Here is a 21146-nt window from a genome sequence, read left to right as displayed (position 1 = left end):
GAAGCCGAACGCGTTGTCGTCATCCGTCATTTCCACGACGCGCCCTCCCCGTTCGGGGAGGTCCCCTGAGGCGACGTTACCAGCTCGCGCGAGACGCCTGTAGTCTCGGAGCGCTGCGCCCCCTCCCTCGCCGCCGGGGCGGGGCGCCGCGGGGGCGGGGCGCCATGCATGGGGGCGGGGCGCGGAGCTGCCGCCGGCCCCGCCGCCGCCGCTCGCTCGCCGTCGGTGCCTCGGCGCGAGGCGGGCGTGAGAGCGCCGCGCGCGCGGGCCGGTCGGTTTCCATGGTGATCGCCCGGGGTGGCCGGTACCAGCGGAGCGCCGGACACCCCTCCCTCCTCCCCCCGCGCCCCTTCCGCGCGGGGCCATGTCCCGCGGGCACTGCCCCCACCTGCTGTGGGACGTGCGGAAGCGGAGCCTGGGGCTGGAGGAGCCCGGCCTGCTGCGGAGGCACTACCTGGGTAAGGGCGGGGGCCGGGGCGGGCGAGGCGGGCGTCGTCGAGCCGTTCTTAGCCCCCCCCAGGGTGAGGAGGGGGCCGGGCGCCCCTTCCAACCGCCGCTACCCCCGCGGCCGGGCGCCCCCCGCTCCCCACGCGCGGGGCGGGGGCAGGTGACAGCGGGTTCTTCCCCCCCCTCCACGAGGCGCGCGCACGCTGGGGGCGGGGCGCGGTGGGAAGAGGGTCCGCGCGTGGCGGGGGGCTGCCGGCCGGCCCCGGGGCTCAGCCCCGGTCCCCCGCCCCGGCGCTGCCGGCTGGTTCCGCTTCCCCTCTCGGCCGGGCTGTCCCGCGGCAGCGGTGGCTGCCGGCTCCGAAGTTTCCTGTGCCCCGCGTGGGGCGGCCCCCCGCCTCCCCGCCCTCCGCGCCCTCGGGGGATCCGGGGCACGGCAGGGGCCTCGGCTCCCTCCGAGCGCTGCCTCCGCTGCCGGCGGCCCTCGCCCGCCCCTCTCCCTCCCTGAAGGAACTGTTGCACGGGGCAGACCCAGCGGGGAAGTTGGGCGGCGGGCCGGCGCCCGGGCGGCGGCGGATCGCGGCGGCTGAAAATAGACCGGGAGCCGCGGTTTATGCCCCGGGCTGAACAGGCTCCGGATTTACCGGCCCGGAGCCTCTAAAGATTGCTACCAAAACATGTAAATGCCGGGATAATGGCGTGATTGTTCTCCGGGCTTTGAGGTGTTTCCTGGGTTTTGAGAGCTGAACGCTGGGCAGAGCCACTTGAACGCGTTGGGTGCCGGCTCGTTCAGCGCGGCTTTGTGTTCAGGGCTGCTCTGCAGCGCTCGGGGGGCTTCTCTAAACACGCTCCAGCTTCTTGCTGCTGTCTCTTTCAAACGCCCAGCTCGTTATTTTCACTTTCTCAGCGCCTTAAGTTTAAAAAAAAAAAAGCGTTAGTTTCAGTTTACGAGGCTTCAGGGAGGTTGCTGTAGTGTAAAAGAACTATGGATATTCTTTGTAATGGCGCAGGCTGCATGCGTTCTGCGTCTCCCCCTTCCCAAAAACATTTAAAAAAAAAGAAAATTCGTTCACGTGTCTCTGGAGGTGTGGCGGTTTATTGCATATCTCGTAATGACACCCTGATTTCGGGGGGGGGGGTGGCTCTCCAGGGAAGATGGCTTATTGGTCGCAAACACATTCTTTTGTGCTCGTGTGGCAAAATAAGTCCTGCTTTGGAGTCGAAACGTTGAGTATACTTGAGACGGAACTTATTTACAGCGTTGTAAAAAGTGTATCTTTATGTACCTCCTAGGCATTTCTGACTGTGCTTGGTATTGGTTTTCATTTGGTTTCCTGGTGGAATTTAAGGTGGCATATCACATTAACAAGTCTAACTCGGTAGTTTTCTGTCTGTGATCCCTGAGCGCTCAGTAATCCACAAAAGGTAATTGAGAAAAGCAAGGTCGATGCTGGTAGGTTTCCACCTATTATAGAGAGGGTGCATGTGTCTATAGCACCTATGTGCACAGAAGTCCTTTGGAAAAAATTTTTGAGGTCCTAAAATTAAAAAAGGCTGAAAACTAATGGTCTAACTGCTTTTGAGTTTTGTTACGTCTTGACAGCTGTGCTTGGCCAAGTCTAGCTGAGGATTGTCCTAACTTTTAGTGATCAAACACGGATATCCTTCTGACTAGATACTTAAGGAATTTTTTTTTTTTTTTTTTTCCCCTGCTCCAATTGGAGCAGAAAAGTTCAATGTTAAAATTAGGACTGTGGTGTGTAGATTTTGAAGAAGCACCGTAAGACTTTTTTTTTTTTTTTTTTTTTTGCTTTTACATGATTGTGTCTCTGAGAGTTGAAGTATTAAGATTTGATCAGTAGAAATCATCCTCCCAGATTTATTAAGATCTATTTTCTGGACACTGCTCCAATAAAATGTGCATAACTTTAGTTAAAAATGAAATCCCTGTGGTGACTAGGTTAAGGTCTCATATTTACTGTTTTTCATTTAACCTAAACATGTTCAGTAGCTTTATAGCTTTGAGAAAATAGGACCTGGGAGAGGCTTCCCACTGAATTGATGTTAAGATCTGCATTGGTGGTGGCAAGAGTTGCCCAGTCCTTACTGACTTCTGCTTTCAACGAAAGGGGTTAGTACATGGTGTGCTTGTCTTGTAGAGCCATTGCGCTTGTATTCAAAATGGCGTTTATGGCCTTAATAGACCCACTAATTTTGCTGCTAGTCAGGTGTGATTGCTTGTGTGCAGATTTAACCAGACGACAGGCCTCCTGTTGTGCCTTTTTATGTGCAGTTTGGTGTATATATGGGTCTTTTCTCTTTCAGACTTCAGCCGTTCTATGTAGGGGCTTTGCTATTTGGACACAGATTGAGATCAGAGTGGTCAGGTAACATTGATTGTTGGTCATTGCTGATCGAGTCTGAATGGGAAGTAAGGTTTCTTCCTATTTATACTGTTTTTGTACTGTTTCAACAGTCTGACAGATGGAACAAATGCAAGCAAGAATTTAATTTTGACTTAGTAACAGTATTGGGAGGCTCGAGGCATTGTCCATGTGCATTTTTTGCTTTTTGTTTGTTTGGGGTTTTTGTTTGGGTGGGGTTTTTTGGTAAATTTGTCAAAACAATTATGGATACCAGTACAAAATAAAGTAGGTTATGCATCTGTTCATTGTCTGCTGCTCTTTTTCAGCCAGCAAATCAAAGGAGAACCCTCATAGCAAGTCCATAACTAACAATGCAGCTCACAATGTGTTGGAAGGAAGATGTGTATGTATGAATTATACTTGCATAGTGACCCATTCATTTGGATGGTGGTGTTATGCTACAATGTAAAATATGGGGAATATTGAAGGCAACTATGTATTGAAGGAAGACGCCTAAGAAGTAACTACTGTTTCCTGTACTCTGTGTTTTAGTTTCATGTGAACTGGCAGTCAAGTGGCACTCTATTTATAGCCTCTTTCAGCTTTTGAAAACAGCTGCTCCAGGAATGATCTGTGCATCATATTGTACCTTCCCATGCAGATAGTTCACTCCTGGAATTTATGTCCTCACAAAATTCTGTCTGATTTTGCAAGGTTTCTAAATAATTGCTCTGAAACCTGGTCAGTTCTGGACAGAGTTCCAGAGGAAAGTCTTGTGGAGATGGGGCAATATATACATGTACCTGGGACGACATGTCCTTCAGATGTTATAATTTGGTAAGAATTCCTGCTGTGATGACAGAGGGAAAATGTGGGTCTTATCAATGTACCCATTAGCTACATTTTCTTCAGTATTTGTAGGCTAATTAGTCTCAATTTCAAACAGTGCTTGTATCTAAAGTCTCCAGAGAAAGCCAAGCCTCAGGGAGGCTGTCAGTAACGCTCTTTTCTTTGATTCTGTTTGGGCATCGTCTTAGCCTAATGCTAGTGGGAGGAGTCCTGCTGCTGGGTCATGGATGGAAACTGAGTTTCAGACTACTTTCAGTTGTTAAAAACATCACAGTGCTTTTACACAGAAAAACATTGGTAGTAAACTGTAGTACGCAATTTAAATTCTGCTTTGAAACTGGCAAATGTAATTATTCAGTCAGGATACTTTCCCAAGAATCCCTGAATCTTTGTTGCAATTTTGTATCATTGTGGCAATATTTCAGTGACTAATGAACGTATCAGTTCTGATAGCAGGTAAAGTGTTTGGTGCCATCACAATAAAGGCCTCTATGTGGATGAAGTATAGCATATAATAATTTGACTAGAGAAATAGCAGCATGGGTTTCTTTCAAGAAAGGACTGAGTCCATAATTCCTCTGAAGTATTTCATGTGATGGGTTTATTTGCTTTTCTGTGGAGGGTCATGCTGCTGAGGATGGCTCTGTTTAGCCAGGAGGAAGACTGAAGACTTTTTTTTTTTTTTTTTTTTTAGTTAGCTGGCATAGCAGGTTATCCAGAGAAAATCTGTTAGCCTAAAATAGTTTGCAGGGAGGAACTGATTCAATTTTTTAGCCCAGGGTGATTGTCAGAAGTTGTGGTGCTTGATACAATGGAAGCAAGTATCAAAATAAGTCAGTTCTTCCTAATTTCTGATATCTTTGTTCATATACTGTTTTCTAACATCATCTTTCCTTGTGATATGAAATTTTTAAGCTTTTAGAGATAGTGTTGTGATGCTGTCTCCTGAGCTTCCACTCCCCCTCTTTAAAGACTGTTTCATATCTTACTAAGTTTTTCTCATCCTGTTTTTTGAGCTTTGGGAAAGGTTTGAAATGTATAAATTAACTGTAAGGAAACCAGTAGTTAGGTTCATTGTGGTAAAATTTTGTAAAGTTTCAGCAACCGTTGCTAAAAAGAAAACTGTAAATATATTAGTATGTAGGTAGGGAGAACTTACTAAACTAATCAGGTGTCAGTAGCTCCCCCTCTTTACCGAGATGAACCGTAGTAAAACCAAAACTAATTACAGTTTTGAAGTAAGTTAATTGCCCTGTTCATCAGTAGGGTTGAAAAACGGGATAGGCAAGAATAGCTCTTACGTGTATGGACAACCAATTAGTTTTGATATTGACTGTGTTACATTCATTACCTTATTAGTTTATAAAACTAGTAGTGGCTCACTGAATGTAGATAGAATTGGGTATTGCTGTTGAACATTTAGTTCTTGCTAAAATACATTGCCAGGGTGTGAGAGTGAAATGAATTCCTTAAAATACTGAAAACTTTCATTCTCTCTGTTGCTTTTCCTTGGACAAAAAAACAAAATCCAGCAGAGATGGAAACTTGAATGTTAGGGAGAACAACTAGAAAGAGATGTGTTATTTTCCCCAGTTTTTGCTCCAGCTATATTTCAATATGTGGTATCTTAGTCTTTGAAAATAATGCAGAGTAAGAAGGGTCAGACAGCTTTAAAATGATCAGCTTTGTAGTTGGTGCTCTTGCAGACTTGGAGGTAGTCACAGAGTATTTAATCAGCCTTTCTTCTTTAACTCTTTGCACAATACTTTTGATGTTTAGTTATTTTCAGGTGCACTGTTACATTTCATATCCTAAACCTCTGGCATTAATTTTCTTTTCCAGCATGAATTAAAAACACTCATCGGTCACAGCTAAAACCCATAATCGGTAGAGGTGTTTTATGTTGGTTTTCCTTCTACAAGTCTAGCAAATTAACTGCTGCTTGAAAAAGGACCGTTATAAATTTACCTGGTTGTCTGATTACAAGGACACAAATGATTGACTGCTGTTTTAATGTAAACAGTGTAGCTTCCTGTTGTGCAGCACCTTCCACTGCTCTTTGGTGTGTGCCCAGAAAAACAGTTCTGTAGTGACATATTCTGGCACATACCAAATACTTTATGAAACTACACTAACTGAAGATTTTAGAAAGATACAGATCCCCAAATTTTTTTCAATAGTGATGTTTTCTGAATAATAGAAATAGGTAGAGTTGGAACTGAAGTTCACAGTTTAATGAATGAATTAGAGGAAAATACATCTTTGAAACAAAACCAAACATCTTTAACGTGCTCAATCTAATATATATCAAGCAGGAAATTTGGTGTAGTCATTGGATTTTCAGTGGTTGTATAGAAAAGTTTAAGACTTACAAGAGCATTGCAGAAAAAGAATGTTACTTTTTAATTGTAAAAACCACAAGAGTACAGTGATCAGGTATTGCCTTAAACTGGATATGTTGGGGTTTTTTCCGTGTTAATAAAAGCAAGACTTAGTGACTATATTCCTTAAAAAATGACAGTTGGGCAATTGAAAGAGCAATGTGTCATTGAGACCTGTTGATAACAAATTGAATTTGGAGGAGTTTAATGAAGAGACTGTGTCTAAAACAAATTCACTGATAACATCTGATTTAAATTGGTACCACGGAATAGAAAGGCACAATGCATACGTATAAAACAGCTTTTTGAAAAAATGTTAGGGGTCATCCTAGCACATAAAGATTAATGATTTTTTTTTTCTAGTTCCAAGTAAATCAACTGAGATGATAGACATCCATTTAAAATGTTTTAATAGAATAATCTGTAGAAAGTAGCACACTATCAGTAAAGGACAATAAAAACATAGTATAGCAGGATCATCTGAACAAGGCAACCAATGAAGAAAAGCTGGCTGGTTATAATTTGGTACATACCAGAAAACCAGAAAGAGATGTGAGCTGGGAGGCAGGATTAAGGTTGGATGAGTATTTCTAGTGTCTGAGTACTGAATACTTAGTTTTAATTTCAGTCTAATCAGCCTTCTGTTACCTTTGGGATTATTTCACTCGTAGACTAACTGAGCTATGGAAGTAGAGGTGCAGGAGCCAGTTGGACCTGCAAGTGGTACAGCCATGTAGCACTACACTATGTAAATTTGATAGCTTGTTTTGCTACTATTTCAGGAATCTTTGCTTGTAGTTAACAATATCATTGATGTTTTCTCAGTTATATCGTCCCTGTGTGTTTTGTGGTTTAATTGTTATGATTTGTGTTACTGCTTCTGTCTCTTCAGTGTTGTCCCACCTTGCTCCTACTCAGTGATAAGGTGTTGACGATCACTTTAGTATATTTGCTTTTTACAAAAAATATGATATGCAAGTTTTGGGATTACATGGTGCCTTCTGTTGCTCTGTCCTGAAATAAGAGAATAATTTCCAATATTAGTTTTTAGGATGTTGGGGGTTGATGGGAGTACAACTTCTGTGTTTTATGTACTAACATCAATTTGTGAAAGACTGTAGACCCTTACAGATCACATTATTATGTTCTTTGGTGGGACTACTTTGCTGAAGCTTGTTTTTTGGGTTTTGCTTTTTCTTTTGTTATAGTACTGTCTAGATCAGATGTTGTTATCAATGAACCTACTTACTGAGTTTTGATGTTTTAATTTTCTAAATCATCACTTTTTTGCTGCTATTGTATCTTGACATACAGCATAAAAACATTAATGGAAGGGGGATTTCTGGCATTGCATACAAATACATCCAGCCTAAGTGGAGCTAGAAGGAAATGATCAAAAATTGGTGCAACTGTTTCAGATTGTTGATCTTCTGTCCTTCAGAAATTCACGAGGCCTTTTAAGTTGTCTGTAGTTTTGTCAGCTTTGCTTGACATGGGCTGAATTATGCAGATGTACTTGTACTTTTTGTTTTTTAAAGGATTAACCTTGTATGTCGTGTCTGCGCACTGAATGTTAATCACGTGTGTTAATGGTTGCCAAGAAGTGTGAGTATATGTAAGTGTGTTGTAGTCCCAATGTATAATTATATTATTTGAATTATACTCAGTCTTAGGATGCAAATGTATTTGCTTTATATCCTTTGGAGTCTCAGTCTTCTCATGCAAACGGCTGGAGACTGTAAAGATTTGTGTGCACTTCAAATATCTTTTCATTTTTGATTACAATATTTCATTGAATTTACATTGTATGCTTTCGAAGACAATCTTTGTACAAAGAATGTATTTGCTTTGTAAACAACTGCCTGTGTCTTGATACTGAGTGTTTCAGACAGCTTCATAGTTAAGTTGCACCTTGATCTTGTAATAATGAGCTTTGGATACATGAAAGCTGTCTCTTGCTGCAAAAACAAATTGTGTACTGCGTGTACTGGATTTGTATTTCAGGCTGAGGCACTGATGTAGGAGATCACTTTAGATGTCTTTCTTTTATTTATTTTTTTAATATTTTTTTTCCCTGTAGCCTTCTTCCAGTTGGATTTCTTCCATTAACTGCATTAGAGCAGACCATTAAGCATATTTGCGTTTAGCCACTTTTAAGTTGTTGCACTGCAATACTATGAGTTCTTGTGACTTTGCTTGTGATTCCTGATCTTCTATCCTTGAATGTCACCAAAATAGTCTAGTGGGATATAACTGATCATGTATCAAGAACTTGTTGACACTTGAGACTAGTCCTGTCCCAGCAGTAAGGAAAAAGATCAGTTCAGATATGAAGTATGCCAACCTTCAAACAAAGCTGGATTTTTCACTGATTAAGTGCAAGTCTCAGCATTTTCATGTCTTTGGGGCTTAGTGACTTGCTGATTCAGATATGTCCCAAATGCTGCAGTATGTGTTGAATCATTAAATATTGAATGTGAGTATAGTGAGATGGAATCTGAGTCACATCAGTGAATTTTAGTATCTCCTTATTTTCCTCATTTTGTTCTTCAAGGATTTGCAGGCTTTCCTCAGGAAAATAGAATGCATCATTAGTGCTGCTGCTCTCTACTTAGCAGATATCATGAGGAAGATGAGGATTCATCCTTCCCTTCACTGTGAACTAAATGCGTTCTGAACCATTAGTGATGTTTGTTCAACCTTTATTGAACTACTGAAACTTCACCAATATAGAAAACTATTACATAAAACCAAAGCCACCTCTTTATTTAGGTTACATGGCTTTGTTGTTGTTGTTATTGTAGTGTGTTCCCATTATTTACCTTTCCTAGGAAATGAGGAAAAATGTGGTTCCTTTTTGTTTTTATTTTAGAAACAGTTATGTCCTGAAAACTCTCTTCAGTAAAATGGAGTCTCTTGAGTTAAACAACAGGGGTTTTTTGTCATTTAGGATGAATACATACAGTTTAATGCAACAAGCAATGTAACTTTTAAAAGTAAACTTTTTTCATTTGTTTTTAAATGCCCAATGATAATTCCACTTATGTCATAGTGTTACTTAATAGTCATGTACTACCAAGACTCAGATTTCTGCTTGAGCTCAACTTTTGACGTCATCTATCTTTAAACTCTCATCCTGGGCAATTTCCAAGCATTACACTTGTAATCTCACAGAGTTATGTACCTATATCTGTTATGGTGTGTGTATCTATATTTCACATCTTCTCCTAAACCCGGCAGTGTATAATTCCTATACTACCCAGGATTAAATGGTATGTTTAATTAAGTAGGTGTGCAGAATAGTAAATGCTTTAATTCAGTTCCACCTTGTCCAAAGTCTCAGTTTCACTGAGACGTCCTTGTGGGAAAGGCAGGCTCTGTTTTTTTGCTAGAAGAAATGTCTCTTTAGATATGCTGGGAAGCTTCTATATAATCGCTTCTTAATCTGTTTAAAAATGTGTATTGAGTTAGCTTAAAGAACTTTAAATAGTAGGCTATTTATCCCAGAGCCTTTGTCCGAAATGGGCTAGGGGATATTCGTGTGAGTAGTCCTGCTGGCTGAGTTGAAGAAGCAGTAGCCTCTGACAGACACTTCAAGGTAATGGAAGGACTGGCAGCAGTACTGGGCACACACATCTTCAGCCATAAGAGGACGTGCCTGCTAGGAATGTGCTTCTCTTAAGAGCAGATTCCAGTAACTTTTTCTTTCCTTCTGCTAGTGATTTTCCATGCTCCAGTATCCATTTTGTCTGAGTGCTTGGAGATGATAGATCGTGGTTCTGCTAGCAGTCTTAACTTTTGCACTGGGGTAGAGTCATACCCCTGTTTCAGCTTCTCAGACATCATCTGTTCTTGCTGAAAAGTAGAGCTCCTAATTAACCTTGGATGTTACACAGATAAGTAGTACTTGAGAAAATAAAGCAGAGTACCTGATGTGATGTGTATTTCCCCAAGTGTCATAAGGATTGTCTGGGTTACTATGTTAATGTCATTTTTACAAGAAAATATTCAACATACATTACTGTTCCACATACTATTTCAGATGAAGACTTTTCAAAGTCAGAGAAGAGTATTTCCAAAGACATGTTGAAACCTACAGTAATGCTGTTTACTCCAACTTGCAACACTGCATAATTCTTTTTGCCTTCAGTTAATGGAAGCCTCCTTTGATTCCTTTGATGAGAAGAAAACAGGACTCAAGTGTATTTTTCTTGATCTGATGATTCTTCAGTTTTGTGTTGGTATCTGTTTCAGAATTTCAAGTTGTTTACTTGGGAGATGTATTTTAGTGCTGGTGGAGAAAACAGAAAATGCTTTTGCATTTGGTTAATCATACATCCAGTTAATCACACTTAAGCTATTTCAGATAGTTTTGTGTTGAGAAGAGTAAGGTGGTACATGTTATCTTTTTGCCTTTGGTTGTGTTTTACATAGATACAGCTTCTCTTTGTTTTATCACATGAATTTTTGTCCTCTGCTCTGTAGAAATTAGAAACACTTGTGACATAATATAAAAATTTCAAGTGCCTTTTATCTCAGTGAGTAGTTTGTATGTGATCGTTGGACTACTTTAAAGGATTGAATGAATACCAAAATTGCTGAAAACTGGCATTTTTTTCTCCTGTCACAAAAACACACTCGTTTGCTCTTCTACTTAGCTGCAATCTGTGGCAAGAACAATACAGAAGACTTTACTATGGGCAGCTTAAGTGGGGACAGGATAGCTGTCAGAATATGGTGTACTTGTGAATGAAATCCACTTAGTACTAGTTAGTATAGCACACTCACTCAAATGCTGATACTTGCAATACACAGATAAAATGCTTTCTCTAAGACAGGTAGTTGTACTTTATGCCACATTTTTGCCACTGAGAACACCTTAAAAATTGATATTAATAGAATTGAATTTTATGTATTAAGTATCTTTCAATCATAAAACATGTAAATATCAAACAGAAATTAAACACACTGGTTTAAAGCTCAAATGCTTGTAGCCTTACCAGCGATGGAGCCCATTGGAAGCTTATATTCAAGAGTGGATACTTTTAGAATCTGGAGTATGTTTGAAGGCTAATTACAGACATTGCTACTAATGGAAACAAATCTTACCTGTGCTGTTACCTATAGTAACATACTCTTGCAGATTTGGTAGAAGCAAACCTAAACAGAAGTCTTTTCCAAAATGCTTATTAATTACCCTAAAATATATAACATTGCTGAAGTTTTGATGCAGGGCCTTAATCAAAGGAGTGGAGGTCACACCAATGGATTTGGTTTCCGGCAGTACTGCTGATTCACTGTCTCCTTTGATAAATTGTTTCAGTTTCCTGTGTCACAGTTTCAGTGTCTATAAAATGGGGCCATTGTAGCTAACAAATGTTTTTCAAGAATCTAATTCATCTTCAAGAATTTTAACATACCTCAATGAAAGTTAATTCAGTGCATATTGTGTATAGTCCTGTTTACTGTATGGTATATGGAGAATTCTTGTTGCTGGAAAAACAGTGTATTGAGACGTGGATCCAAAGTTACACTGGGTCACTATGCAGAGTTCGACGTAGTCAATCCAGCAAAATAACCTATATACAAATGAACTGGATTTGCCATCTTTTCATGGAGTGGCTTCAGAAATATGTAAACTCTACCCTGGAAAATCAAGGGTAGTTTTTAAATGCGCTTAGAGAGCAAGATAACATGTGCTCCGCATTGGGAACAGATGCTGGCTCCGTTTCAGTTTTAAACTAGGGCATTCCAAATGTCACAGCAAGCTAGCGCTGAGGGACTTGGCCTTGGAAAGAGCCAGCTTGACATAAATGAGTGTTCATTTGACAAACAGGATCTATTACTGGTTTTCTGAATAAGGGTTGTCTTTTAATGTCTCATACCATGGTGGTGCCGCTTTGGATCAAAGTTTAGTTACACTTCTGTGGAGCACAAATGTACTTTCAAGCTAGACCTTCATCATGAAATGATCCCTACTTTTTCAATGGGAAATTCTGGAGTACAGTTTTAAATATACGAAGGTTTTACATGCTTGAAGCATTAAACTTTGCTGCTGTCATCAGTTCTGAAGTAGCATTGACTAAGTTGCTTACAAAAGAAAGGTATGTGCACCTCTGCCAAAATAACCATGTCGAAAGCACCTGACCAGCAATTCCTAAACTGAGGATTGTGACCTAAATAGTGTCATAACTGCTGTAAGCAGGCAATACAAGGCACATTGCGGTATTTTGGTATTGCTCCCTGAAGTGAGATTAGAGCTGTGTATACGTGCCCAAACACCAAAGTTAGGTAATTCTCCAGAGGGCAGTGGCAAGGCATCGTTTGGTTTGATGTTGTGTACAGTGGAACATTTTGAAGAAATAAGTTACAAGGAAGCAGCTGCAATTTCTCTTTTGCCCACTTTTCCATGTTTAAATTCATATTATGAATGACTCAAAGTGGTGCTTCTTCCATACATAGAATGTGGCCTTGGAAATGGTCCTCTAGTCTCTAGCTTAATATAAACTAAAAAAATTATTGACCATTGTACTGAGAGTGGCACTGTACCTTGAGTCTTCAGTTAACAATGTCTAGTGAAAATGGGTGGATGGAGCGTTAGCTTGCTAGCTTTCCAAATTTCAGTGATGTAAACACTTCACAGAGAAGTCGTCATTGCCATGTGAAATTTAACAGTGCTTTTTTTGTTTTGTTTTATTTTATTCTTGTTGATAGTTTCACCTTAGCAGTTTCAAAGCAAACCTCATGTATATTCCACTGTCCAGTGAGATGATCTTGGTGATGACAGCTTGATCGCTTGATCCCTGTCTTAAACAGGCCTTATTTGAATATAAGAAATGATATATTGAATCATCCTCACTGAATTAAATTATTCCATTTCCGGTGGCACATAGTTAAGGGGAAAAAGAAAGTTTCTGGCTCTTGCAGAGTCTGTACACAGTATTAGGAGGGGGGAAAAACCAAAACTTGACCGAGGTCTTGATGCTGATTTTATAAGAAAAAAGTACTCTGTGGGGTTTTGTCAAAAGCCTGGGTCTCCTCCATCATCTTAGCTGAAGGGAGAGCCAGGAGGGCCTCCTTCGCTGGAAGGTGGAGGGAACAGGTAGCCATTGGATTAGATGAATGAGAATTAAGGATTGTGAAGATTGTTGTCACCTGGGAGAGCAGAGTCCTTGATGTGCAGAATTTGACCGTTAGAAAGTCTAGCAATAAGAGTTGTGATGCACCTGAAGAGTAAAAAAAGGAATGTAGCCTACTAATAAACTGGAGAAACTTTTTTTTTTAAATTTTAATGTGATAAAAATGCGAAAATGACAAAAATATTCAAGTGACTTAAATATTAGAAAACTCTAGTACTTACTGCTGAGCTTTTTTATGAAACCAATGAACTTGTGGAAGTCATTGCTGAAGTACAAGGAACACAGATTCACTGACTTAACGCAGCTTTTAACAACAGCAAATGCAGAGACGGTATTTTCTTCAGATCAGTTTATTCAAGTAGTTTTGGTTTTTATTTTAGAAAAAAAACATTCAGGATCTGGTGGTTCTAGTTTTGAATTATAAGATAAACTAGAAAAAAATCCATTCAGTTTTCTTATTGTGTTTAGTACTCTATCAAATAGGAAGGATTTTGGAGGCAAAACATTTTAACTGTTTTCTCCCTTGCCCCCTTTTTACTTTAGGGAATAAGGAAACTGTTTAGTTTTGCTTGTATTTAATTCCTCCCTCAAATCAATATTTAGATAAATAGTGATCACATGATAAATAACTAATCACATATATAACAAATCACATAAACTAGCATGTGCAATCCTAACAGGTTTTTTTAAAATGTTTTAAATGGGGGAGTGTATATATATGAGATACCATATGTCTGTATCTCAAGTTAAACATTTACTGAAACTTGTATAGCTACTGTGTTCTTAAGACCAAAAAATCCTAATCTAACAGCAACAACAAGTCAGTTGATATCTAATTTTGTCAACAGGCTTCTTTAAGGAAATAAAAATTGCAATCGAAGATGTGATTAGAACATGTTTACTGTTTCTTGCTTGCTGATTTTGATCAAAAGTGATCTAAGTGATTTGGATTAAAACCAGACCATACGGGAAGGAGGAAAATCTGTTGCTCTGATTGTTTTTAAAAATGAGTTAAAGTAATCTCCTTCAGTGTTTCTGTAGAGAGGATTCTCAGCGAGCGCCTGCATGTTGGTCTGCAGATATCACCTCACTTCCAGATGTGTTATATGCATATAGTGCAATGCCCAAGAATCATCCACTGCTATCAAACTTTTCTGGTCTGCAAGTGAAAATGTGATGGGACTGCCAAACACTGGATTTTTGTGTTGGCCTGCAGAATATACTTTTCTTAGTTAAGTTATCCTATTGGGGATCATTTGTTATTGTACTGTATTTTGCATTACAGTAGCACCCTAGAAGCAAATTGTTGGGTTTCTATTATGTAAAGTGATATATAAGCGTACAGCAAGTGATATTTCCCACCTCAGTATTCATATTTACTTACAAGCAAGTGTTGTAGAAATGAAATCAACCTGAAAATAGGCATCTTCATTGAAAATACCCTTATCGTTCAGTGATTTGAAAAAAATAATAGGATTTAACTGAAAAGTACAATAAACCAAACATTAAGGACCTAAGTTCGAAGTCTGTTCCTCTAGGGGGAAAAAATGGATAAGGAACAGTGGTAAAGAAAGAATAGCCAACTAGGTAGATGTATTCCCAATTCAAGAATACGTACATTCTTGCTAGTAGTGCATGGTGCATAAAATTGTTATTTTAATCTCTCTCTAATGATGGCTATTCCTGATTAATGGAAATTGTAGCACTTCTGAATGTCACAATTTCAGTGTCTATAAAATGGGGCATAAGAGAGTATGACTTATCTTTTTAAAGCTAGCTTAAGTGTGCTTTAAAAGCAAACCATTTATAACCATTTCACTCAGTCAGTACCTCCTCTTAAAAAAGAAAAAATATTTTGCCAAAGTATGATCTTCACCTAATGTGGTACTTGAGCTGGTTATGAGCAATTTTGAATTTTGGAGGTGAGTTCTAGTTCCAGCTAAAACTAGGTACCAAAACATACCTTTTCATGGAGGGAAAGCAGTATGAGCATTGAATGAGGTGCAGGTGTACCTGCGGGACTTGGTACTGCTTGAAGGGTTTCCTGGTCTTCGAGGGAGTATGGCAGGGATGTTCAGTGCCTGCTTCTTAGTGAGATGGTTGTGCTGTGGCAGTCTGTGATTGTGAGGGACCAGGTATGGATAGTGGGTGTTCTTTTTCAGTGCTGGAGAGTATGTGGGACAAATAAAAGGCATTAAGAGGAGAGAGGAGAAATTACTTTTCCAAATTTGTGCTACAGTGCCAGAGGCAACACTGGGCTCTGAAATGGTTCTGCCTTGACCTGAACCAAAACAAGTTCAGAAATGTAGGATTTTTCAGATGTGGAGAAGGTTCTGTGGCCATTCTTTCCCTGACTCTGCAGTTTTCTTGAAGGAAGGCAGGAAGGTTAATTTTGAGTGCATTTGATAGGTTTCGTATTTGAAAACAGTGTAGCCTAACATAGCCTACAGTCTAATGCTCTTAGCTGGAGTTTTGTTCTGAGAGTTGTACAAATACAGGACAAAAAAGATAATGGTCCTTGAGTTTAAGTACTTTCAGGATTTAAGTAAAAAGATTAGGTTTATCAGTATTTGTCTTTTCTGAAAGTGGTTTCTGGGGATTATTACGTTCTTTATAACCTGTTCCCATAAAATGGGGGCACTCTAAATTAAAGTTGGAGCTATTTGTTTAAACATCTGGTTCAGGAAGAGACCATATTGCTTTCCATACACTTTATTTTTCCCTCTTCATGTGTAGTGTACAGTAGTGTCTTTAAGTGCAGCGGTAAGTCAGCTTGTATATAGGGAATAAGAACATAAAGTTCCTGGGACCATGCCTTACTCAATATGCATTTATAGATTTCTTCTTTCTCCTTCATCTCTTCCTTTCATGTCACCTTTCCAAAAGTTTCCTTTGTGTTTTATCCCTTAAGCATATATCAAATTGAATGGTACTGGACTTCAGTGTTGCTTTTCAAAATGTAACATTAATAACGAAATTGAAGTTGAGTTTTCTCTAGTTTAAGAGGAGATGTAGCGTTGTAGATAATGCTTGGAAGATCAACTTCCAGTTCTTTGCTGAAATTAGGAGACCATGTTTTACTTTCTACTTGAGACCTAAATACATCCTCCTTTATATTCCTATACAAAAGGTCATACTTCCTGAACTATGTTATGCTTGCTGTCTTTCAGCTAAGTTAACCAAATAACCACAGGGTTATTTTCTGCTTAATAACTATTAGTTTTAGAGGAAGTATCAGCCTGTGAACCTGTGAAATGTTCATTTTGCCATTTCTGCACTCTTATTAAAGGTGGTGGAAGAGCAAGCAAATGTGATGCTTGTCTTCGCATTTGTAAAATGAGAACCATATGAATTGTTTCAAGGCTTACATTTATATTCTGGTTCTTTATTGTTTAGGTTTTTACCTGTTAGGGCCCGTTAGCAAGGTCTTAATTACTGCTTCAGTGTTATTGCTTTAAAAGAGTATGTAATTAGTATTTTTCTTCACAGGGAGAAGAGAATTTATCCAAAGATTAAAACTTGAAGCAACCTTGAATGTGCATGATGGATGTGTAAGTCACTTGTTGCTTTTTTGTTTGTTAAAAGATGTTAAAGTGTGATTTTGTTGCCACGGTAATAGTTCCTTAACTTAAAAATGCAAATACTATGTATTAAAACTGAGCTGGAAACCTCCGCTTGTTGAGATCCACATCTGAATTCTCTAGGTATTTGTTTCTTCTTAAACATCTGACACTTTACCTTTGAAGCAAACCAAAATCCCATTCCTATACCTTAATTCATTCAGCAGTGGGACACAGTATTCATCTCCTATGCCAGGAAAACACATGCTTATCTTTTCAGTTAGAACTCATCTTAAACCTTTACATGGAATCTTTAGTAGTTTTCTGCTATGTTGATATGTTTTGTTGACTTAAAGCTGTACTAGTGTTTTGAGTGACTTATTCTCCAAGTCTAAAAAGCAAATGATCAAGTGCTAATGCTTATTTAAAGAGACAATAAAAACAAAAATAAGCCTCCCCTGAAAGGCAATAACATAACTTGAAATATTGCTTATTTAAATACATAATTTTTGAAAATGGTCCAAATATTGTAAGTCATAATCTTTTAAATAAAAGATTTTACTTAAACTAGGTACAGGGCAAAGAGATTGCCATGTTACCTTTGACGAACAGAGCAGAAATTCATGATTGTTAAAGCATTGTCTTTGTTGTACAAGATACCTGAAAAGTGAAGGGATACTAGATGTGCTATAAAAGTGAAAATGTAAGTGTAACTTTTATAATTTAACATGTTTATTTCAAAAGCTGTTCAAATGTAAAGGTTTTTTTATCTTGAGTTGCTTACACTTGTAGCTTTAAATTACGAGTGTTATACTTGTTAACTAACATAGTAGTAGTTTTAAAGAAAGAGCTAATAAAATCTAGCCTTTTGGCTTGAGATCAGAAGTATGATTTTGACATGCTTATATTTTTGAGAGACTAGAAAGACTGGGAAAGGGAAGGATTAGAATTGCTGTATATAAAAAGTCGGTACCGATGGTGTTGACTTAAAAAAACCCAAATGCATTAATTTACCCCCTTTTATTTTTTCTCAAGAAATGTTATAAGAATGACAATGTAAGGTCTGTTCCAACCCAAACCATTCTATGTGTAATTTATCAGGTTTTGTATTCAAGATTGTAACAGTGATTTTTACTTTGGAATTTGTTTTCTAGTAGTTTATCTCCTCAAATATACTCAAGGTGAATTTTTTCAAGTTTCTTTTCCCAAAGTGGGTTGGGGTTTTTTAATTACTTTTTTTCTGTTTCCTTGTAAAAATAGTCATTTTTGCCTATAAAACAGGGGGACAGGAAAACAGTATTTCTTTGCTACTTGTTAAAAATGGAGTGACTGATCTCTATTTTAGTTAACTACCTCTGTGTCATGCGACAGAAATTGCAAATTTGGTGTTGGCTATTTGGTGTTGCTTGGATCTACCTGGAGGATGTGTATTTGAAAATTCATTTTGAGTTGATTGTGTTAGCTTTTAAAGTATGCTTTAACATGTGGCCTAACTTAATTGTTTTACTGGGTGGAAAACATTTTACTTATGAACTTATAGCTTTATATGCAGGTGTTTAAAATACTGCTACAATTTGAAAAATGTCTTTAGAAATTAAATGTGCTCAGAACTATCCACCTTTAAAGAATGCGGTATTGGGAGTTCTTACCTCATTTACTGTGTGTTTTTTTGCAGGGAATAATCTTTTATGGCTAACAACCATTCAATATAATTTCTTACTACTTGCTTTAAAAAATCTGTGAAATAAAAGTAAATGAAATTACAATGCCCTTACTGATTAAAATGCTTATACCATCAATGGTAAATGATCATATTAGTCATCTTTTTTTTTTTTCTACAATTGCTGAATCAGCATGCATTTCAAATGTGAGGAATTAATGCCATAGTTGTCTTAAGGGTGTTTCTGGATTTTTTTTTTTTTTTTTTTGAGGTGGTTGGGATTTTTGGAGGGTTGGATGGGGGGGGTGTTGGTGGTTTTTTTGTTTTTTTAAGAACATTTGTATTCTTCTGTGGAATAAGTTGTGACTTGTATTTTCTATAAAGCATGCTGTGTAATTGGACACGATGGACAACATACTTTAAGGCAAGAATTTTTTTTCTAATTGAGGATAAAAGGAAAGTCCAACTTCTTACTTACCATTTGATCTATGTTACACAAAAGAGAGCTCTTGTGGGAAATACGACTGTATGTGTAATCATACTGAGGTACAGTACCTTTGAAGAAGGGAATAGTTTTACGAATTACTTCAAGTATACATGCTTTTATAACAGTAATATTACCATAGCACCTTTTTGTTTGGGATGTGAGTATTTTCATCTCAGAGTTTAGGTACCATTGTCTTTGAAATAGTGCAATTTTCCACTTTGTTTGAAGACACAGTTTCTAGAACTAGTATGTGAAGTAATTGAATTAGTCTACAAAATCACTGATGCCTGCTTGTAACCGTATCATCCTTCCAGGGCATGATTTGCCTCTTTCAATAAGATTCACGTTGTCCAACTCAGAGCGAGGTCATATGTATGCCAGAAGTTGCCATTTTCCTTGTTGACACTTAAGATGGTGAGGAAATATATAGAATTAGGTGCGATGCTTTCTGTATGAAGTGGCTAAATCCAAAGGAGAAATGTTGAAAGAAAATCAATTTGGACCAGCAGTGATGAAGTGTGAGGAAAGCAGAGGAGAAGCAACTCTAAACCACATTGAATTGGAGTAAAAATATCGCTTATTTTCTTCCGGTTCTGGTCCTGTGAAAGCTGAGGAAGGTAGAACTGCAGAATGCATAGGTAGATGGAGCATTTGACATGAGCAAATACTACATTTTAAAGTAAAGGAAAGAAGATTACCTGGAGGAATAATTTCTCATTTCTATGTATAGACATTCAGTTCAGTAACAAACAAGCATCCTGTGTGGCATACATCTCCTTCAGGATGGCACTTCTGAGCAAGTAATTTTTAGATGTAGTCCTCAAAGCTATGCTTAAATTAGGATAGAAAGTTTGTTTGCATATTGTTAGAATGTGCAGTTTTTACCTTTTCCTCCACAGATGAAAAGTAGTGCGTTTTTCACTCCCTTCCTTGCTTGGGAGATCTTTCTGATATTCTGGATATCTACAGTCATTTTTATTTCCTTTCTTCTATTTCTTGTATTATGTTAATCTATCCTGTTCACAAAAGAGTTAATTCTACTGTTACATTGCATAGAAGTAAGGAGTTTGCTTTTTCAGTTTTTTAAGGATTGGCTGTCCTGCCTCCTGCATTGTCTTTGAGGAAAACACAGAGATATTTTTGACTATTTGGCTAATGAATCAAAAGTGCCTGCTGCTTCCTTTCAAGGCTAGTTGAGTGGCAAATAAAATTAGATACAGTTGATAATGTGGAACATTTATAGAAAAAAGCTAATTACACACCCTTTGACTTTTCTCATCATGTTAGCAATTGTCTGTCATTTGAGTTCAATATATCCTTTCTTTTGGCTCTAACACCTTTTTCCAAGAATTTCAAACCCTTAGTGTAGTAACTGTTACATTACGCTTTTAGCTGGGTGTTAAGTGGCTGTGAGGGTAGTAGATATGTGCCTTTTCTACACGGTTTTGAAATACCAACCAATTTTCTAGCTAGTCCTCATTTTACAGTGTATTTTAATAGTGGATTTGCTACCATGGAATGAGACATGAGAACTTTTTTTAATCTGCTCTTATTGAGCATTTGTTTTTAGTGATCCATATGCGTATTTATTGGAGTTATTCACTGTTGGTCAACAGGTTGTGCTGAACACTGAGAAATGTAGTGTATTGACTGATCACTTACTGGAAAGTCAGTGTTCTCTGGAAAAAAAATCAAGCTTATTCTACTGGAAGACTTTGTTATTTTTTTACTTATTTTTTGACAGTAATGTTGAGAAGGTGATCTGCTACAGAATAAAAAGGGTGCTTACTTATAGACCTCTAGCACAGATTTGGTTGTGTCATCTCACTTCAGTATTTTTTCTGAACCAGCTTTGGCCTGGTGTATTGAAATTGCTCAACCCTGAGGCAATCAGTGCAATGAAATTGGCATTTGGAAGGAGAATGTTTGATGCCCTGTGATGCTGCAATTTCGATAATCATGTCTCTCCTTTGCATCTTCGATTCTTTCTCTGCTTTCCTGTTCTTCAGATTTTGGTTTTGGACACTCTTCCCCCGCTTTCCCCCCCATCTGTTTAATTTTTGTGCTAGCTCTTCTTTCTCACATCATGTGTTTTAATTTTTTTGGCATCTTCCTTGTTTTTTCAGTGTTTTGTTCTTGTTTCTATTCTTGTATCCTTATATTATTTTATTATTTTGGTTTCTTTAGGGCAATGATAGTATTTTTCTGTCTGGATGAAAAGGAGCATTCTTGGGTTTTATGTTTGCCCTAGCTGTAGTAC

At 38.6% G+C, this 21146-nt stretch overlaps 1 protein-coding gene across 8 annotated transcripts in view; it reads left to right on the top strand.

Moving 5' to 3' along the window:
* The first annotated feature begins 180 nt into the window (after window positions 1–180).
* Window positions 181–21146, top strand: part of DCAF6 (DDB1 and CUL4 associated factor 6) — a 90694-nt gene continuing 69728 nt past the window's right edge. For 6 of the 8 annotated variants that reach the window (XM_075515823.1, XM_075515816.1, XM_075515807.1 and 3 more), the window contains exons 1-2: window positions 182–458; window positions 16669–16730. In XM_075515823.1, the coding sequence (XP_075371938.1) occupies window positions 365–458; window positions 16669–16730 (156 nt within the window). In that variant the 5' untranslated portion in view covers window positions 182–364. Of the gene's footprint in view, window positions 459–16668; window positions 16731–21146 lie in introns of all 8 variants that reach the window. The other 2 variants (XM_075515789.1, XM_075515771.1) reach the window with 1 other exon arrangement.

Source organism: Mycteria americana, chromosome 1 (assembly GCF_035582795.1).
Source record: "Mycteria americana isolate JAX WOST 10 ecotype Jacksonville Zoo and Gardens chromosome 1, USCA_MyAme_1.0, whole genome shotgun sequence".
NCBI lineage: Eukaryota > Metazoa > Chordata > Aves > Ciconiiformes > Ciconiidae > Mycteria > Mycteria americana.
Note: the sequence above shows the minus strand (reverse complement) of the source record. Positions and strands in the feature narration are given on the sequence as shown.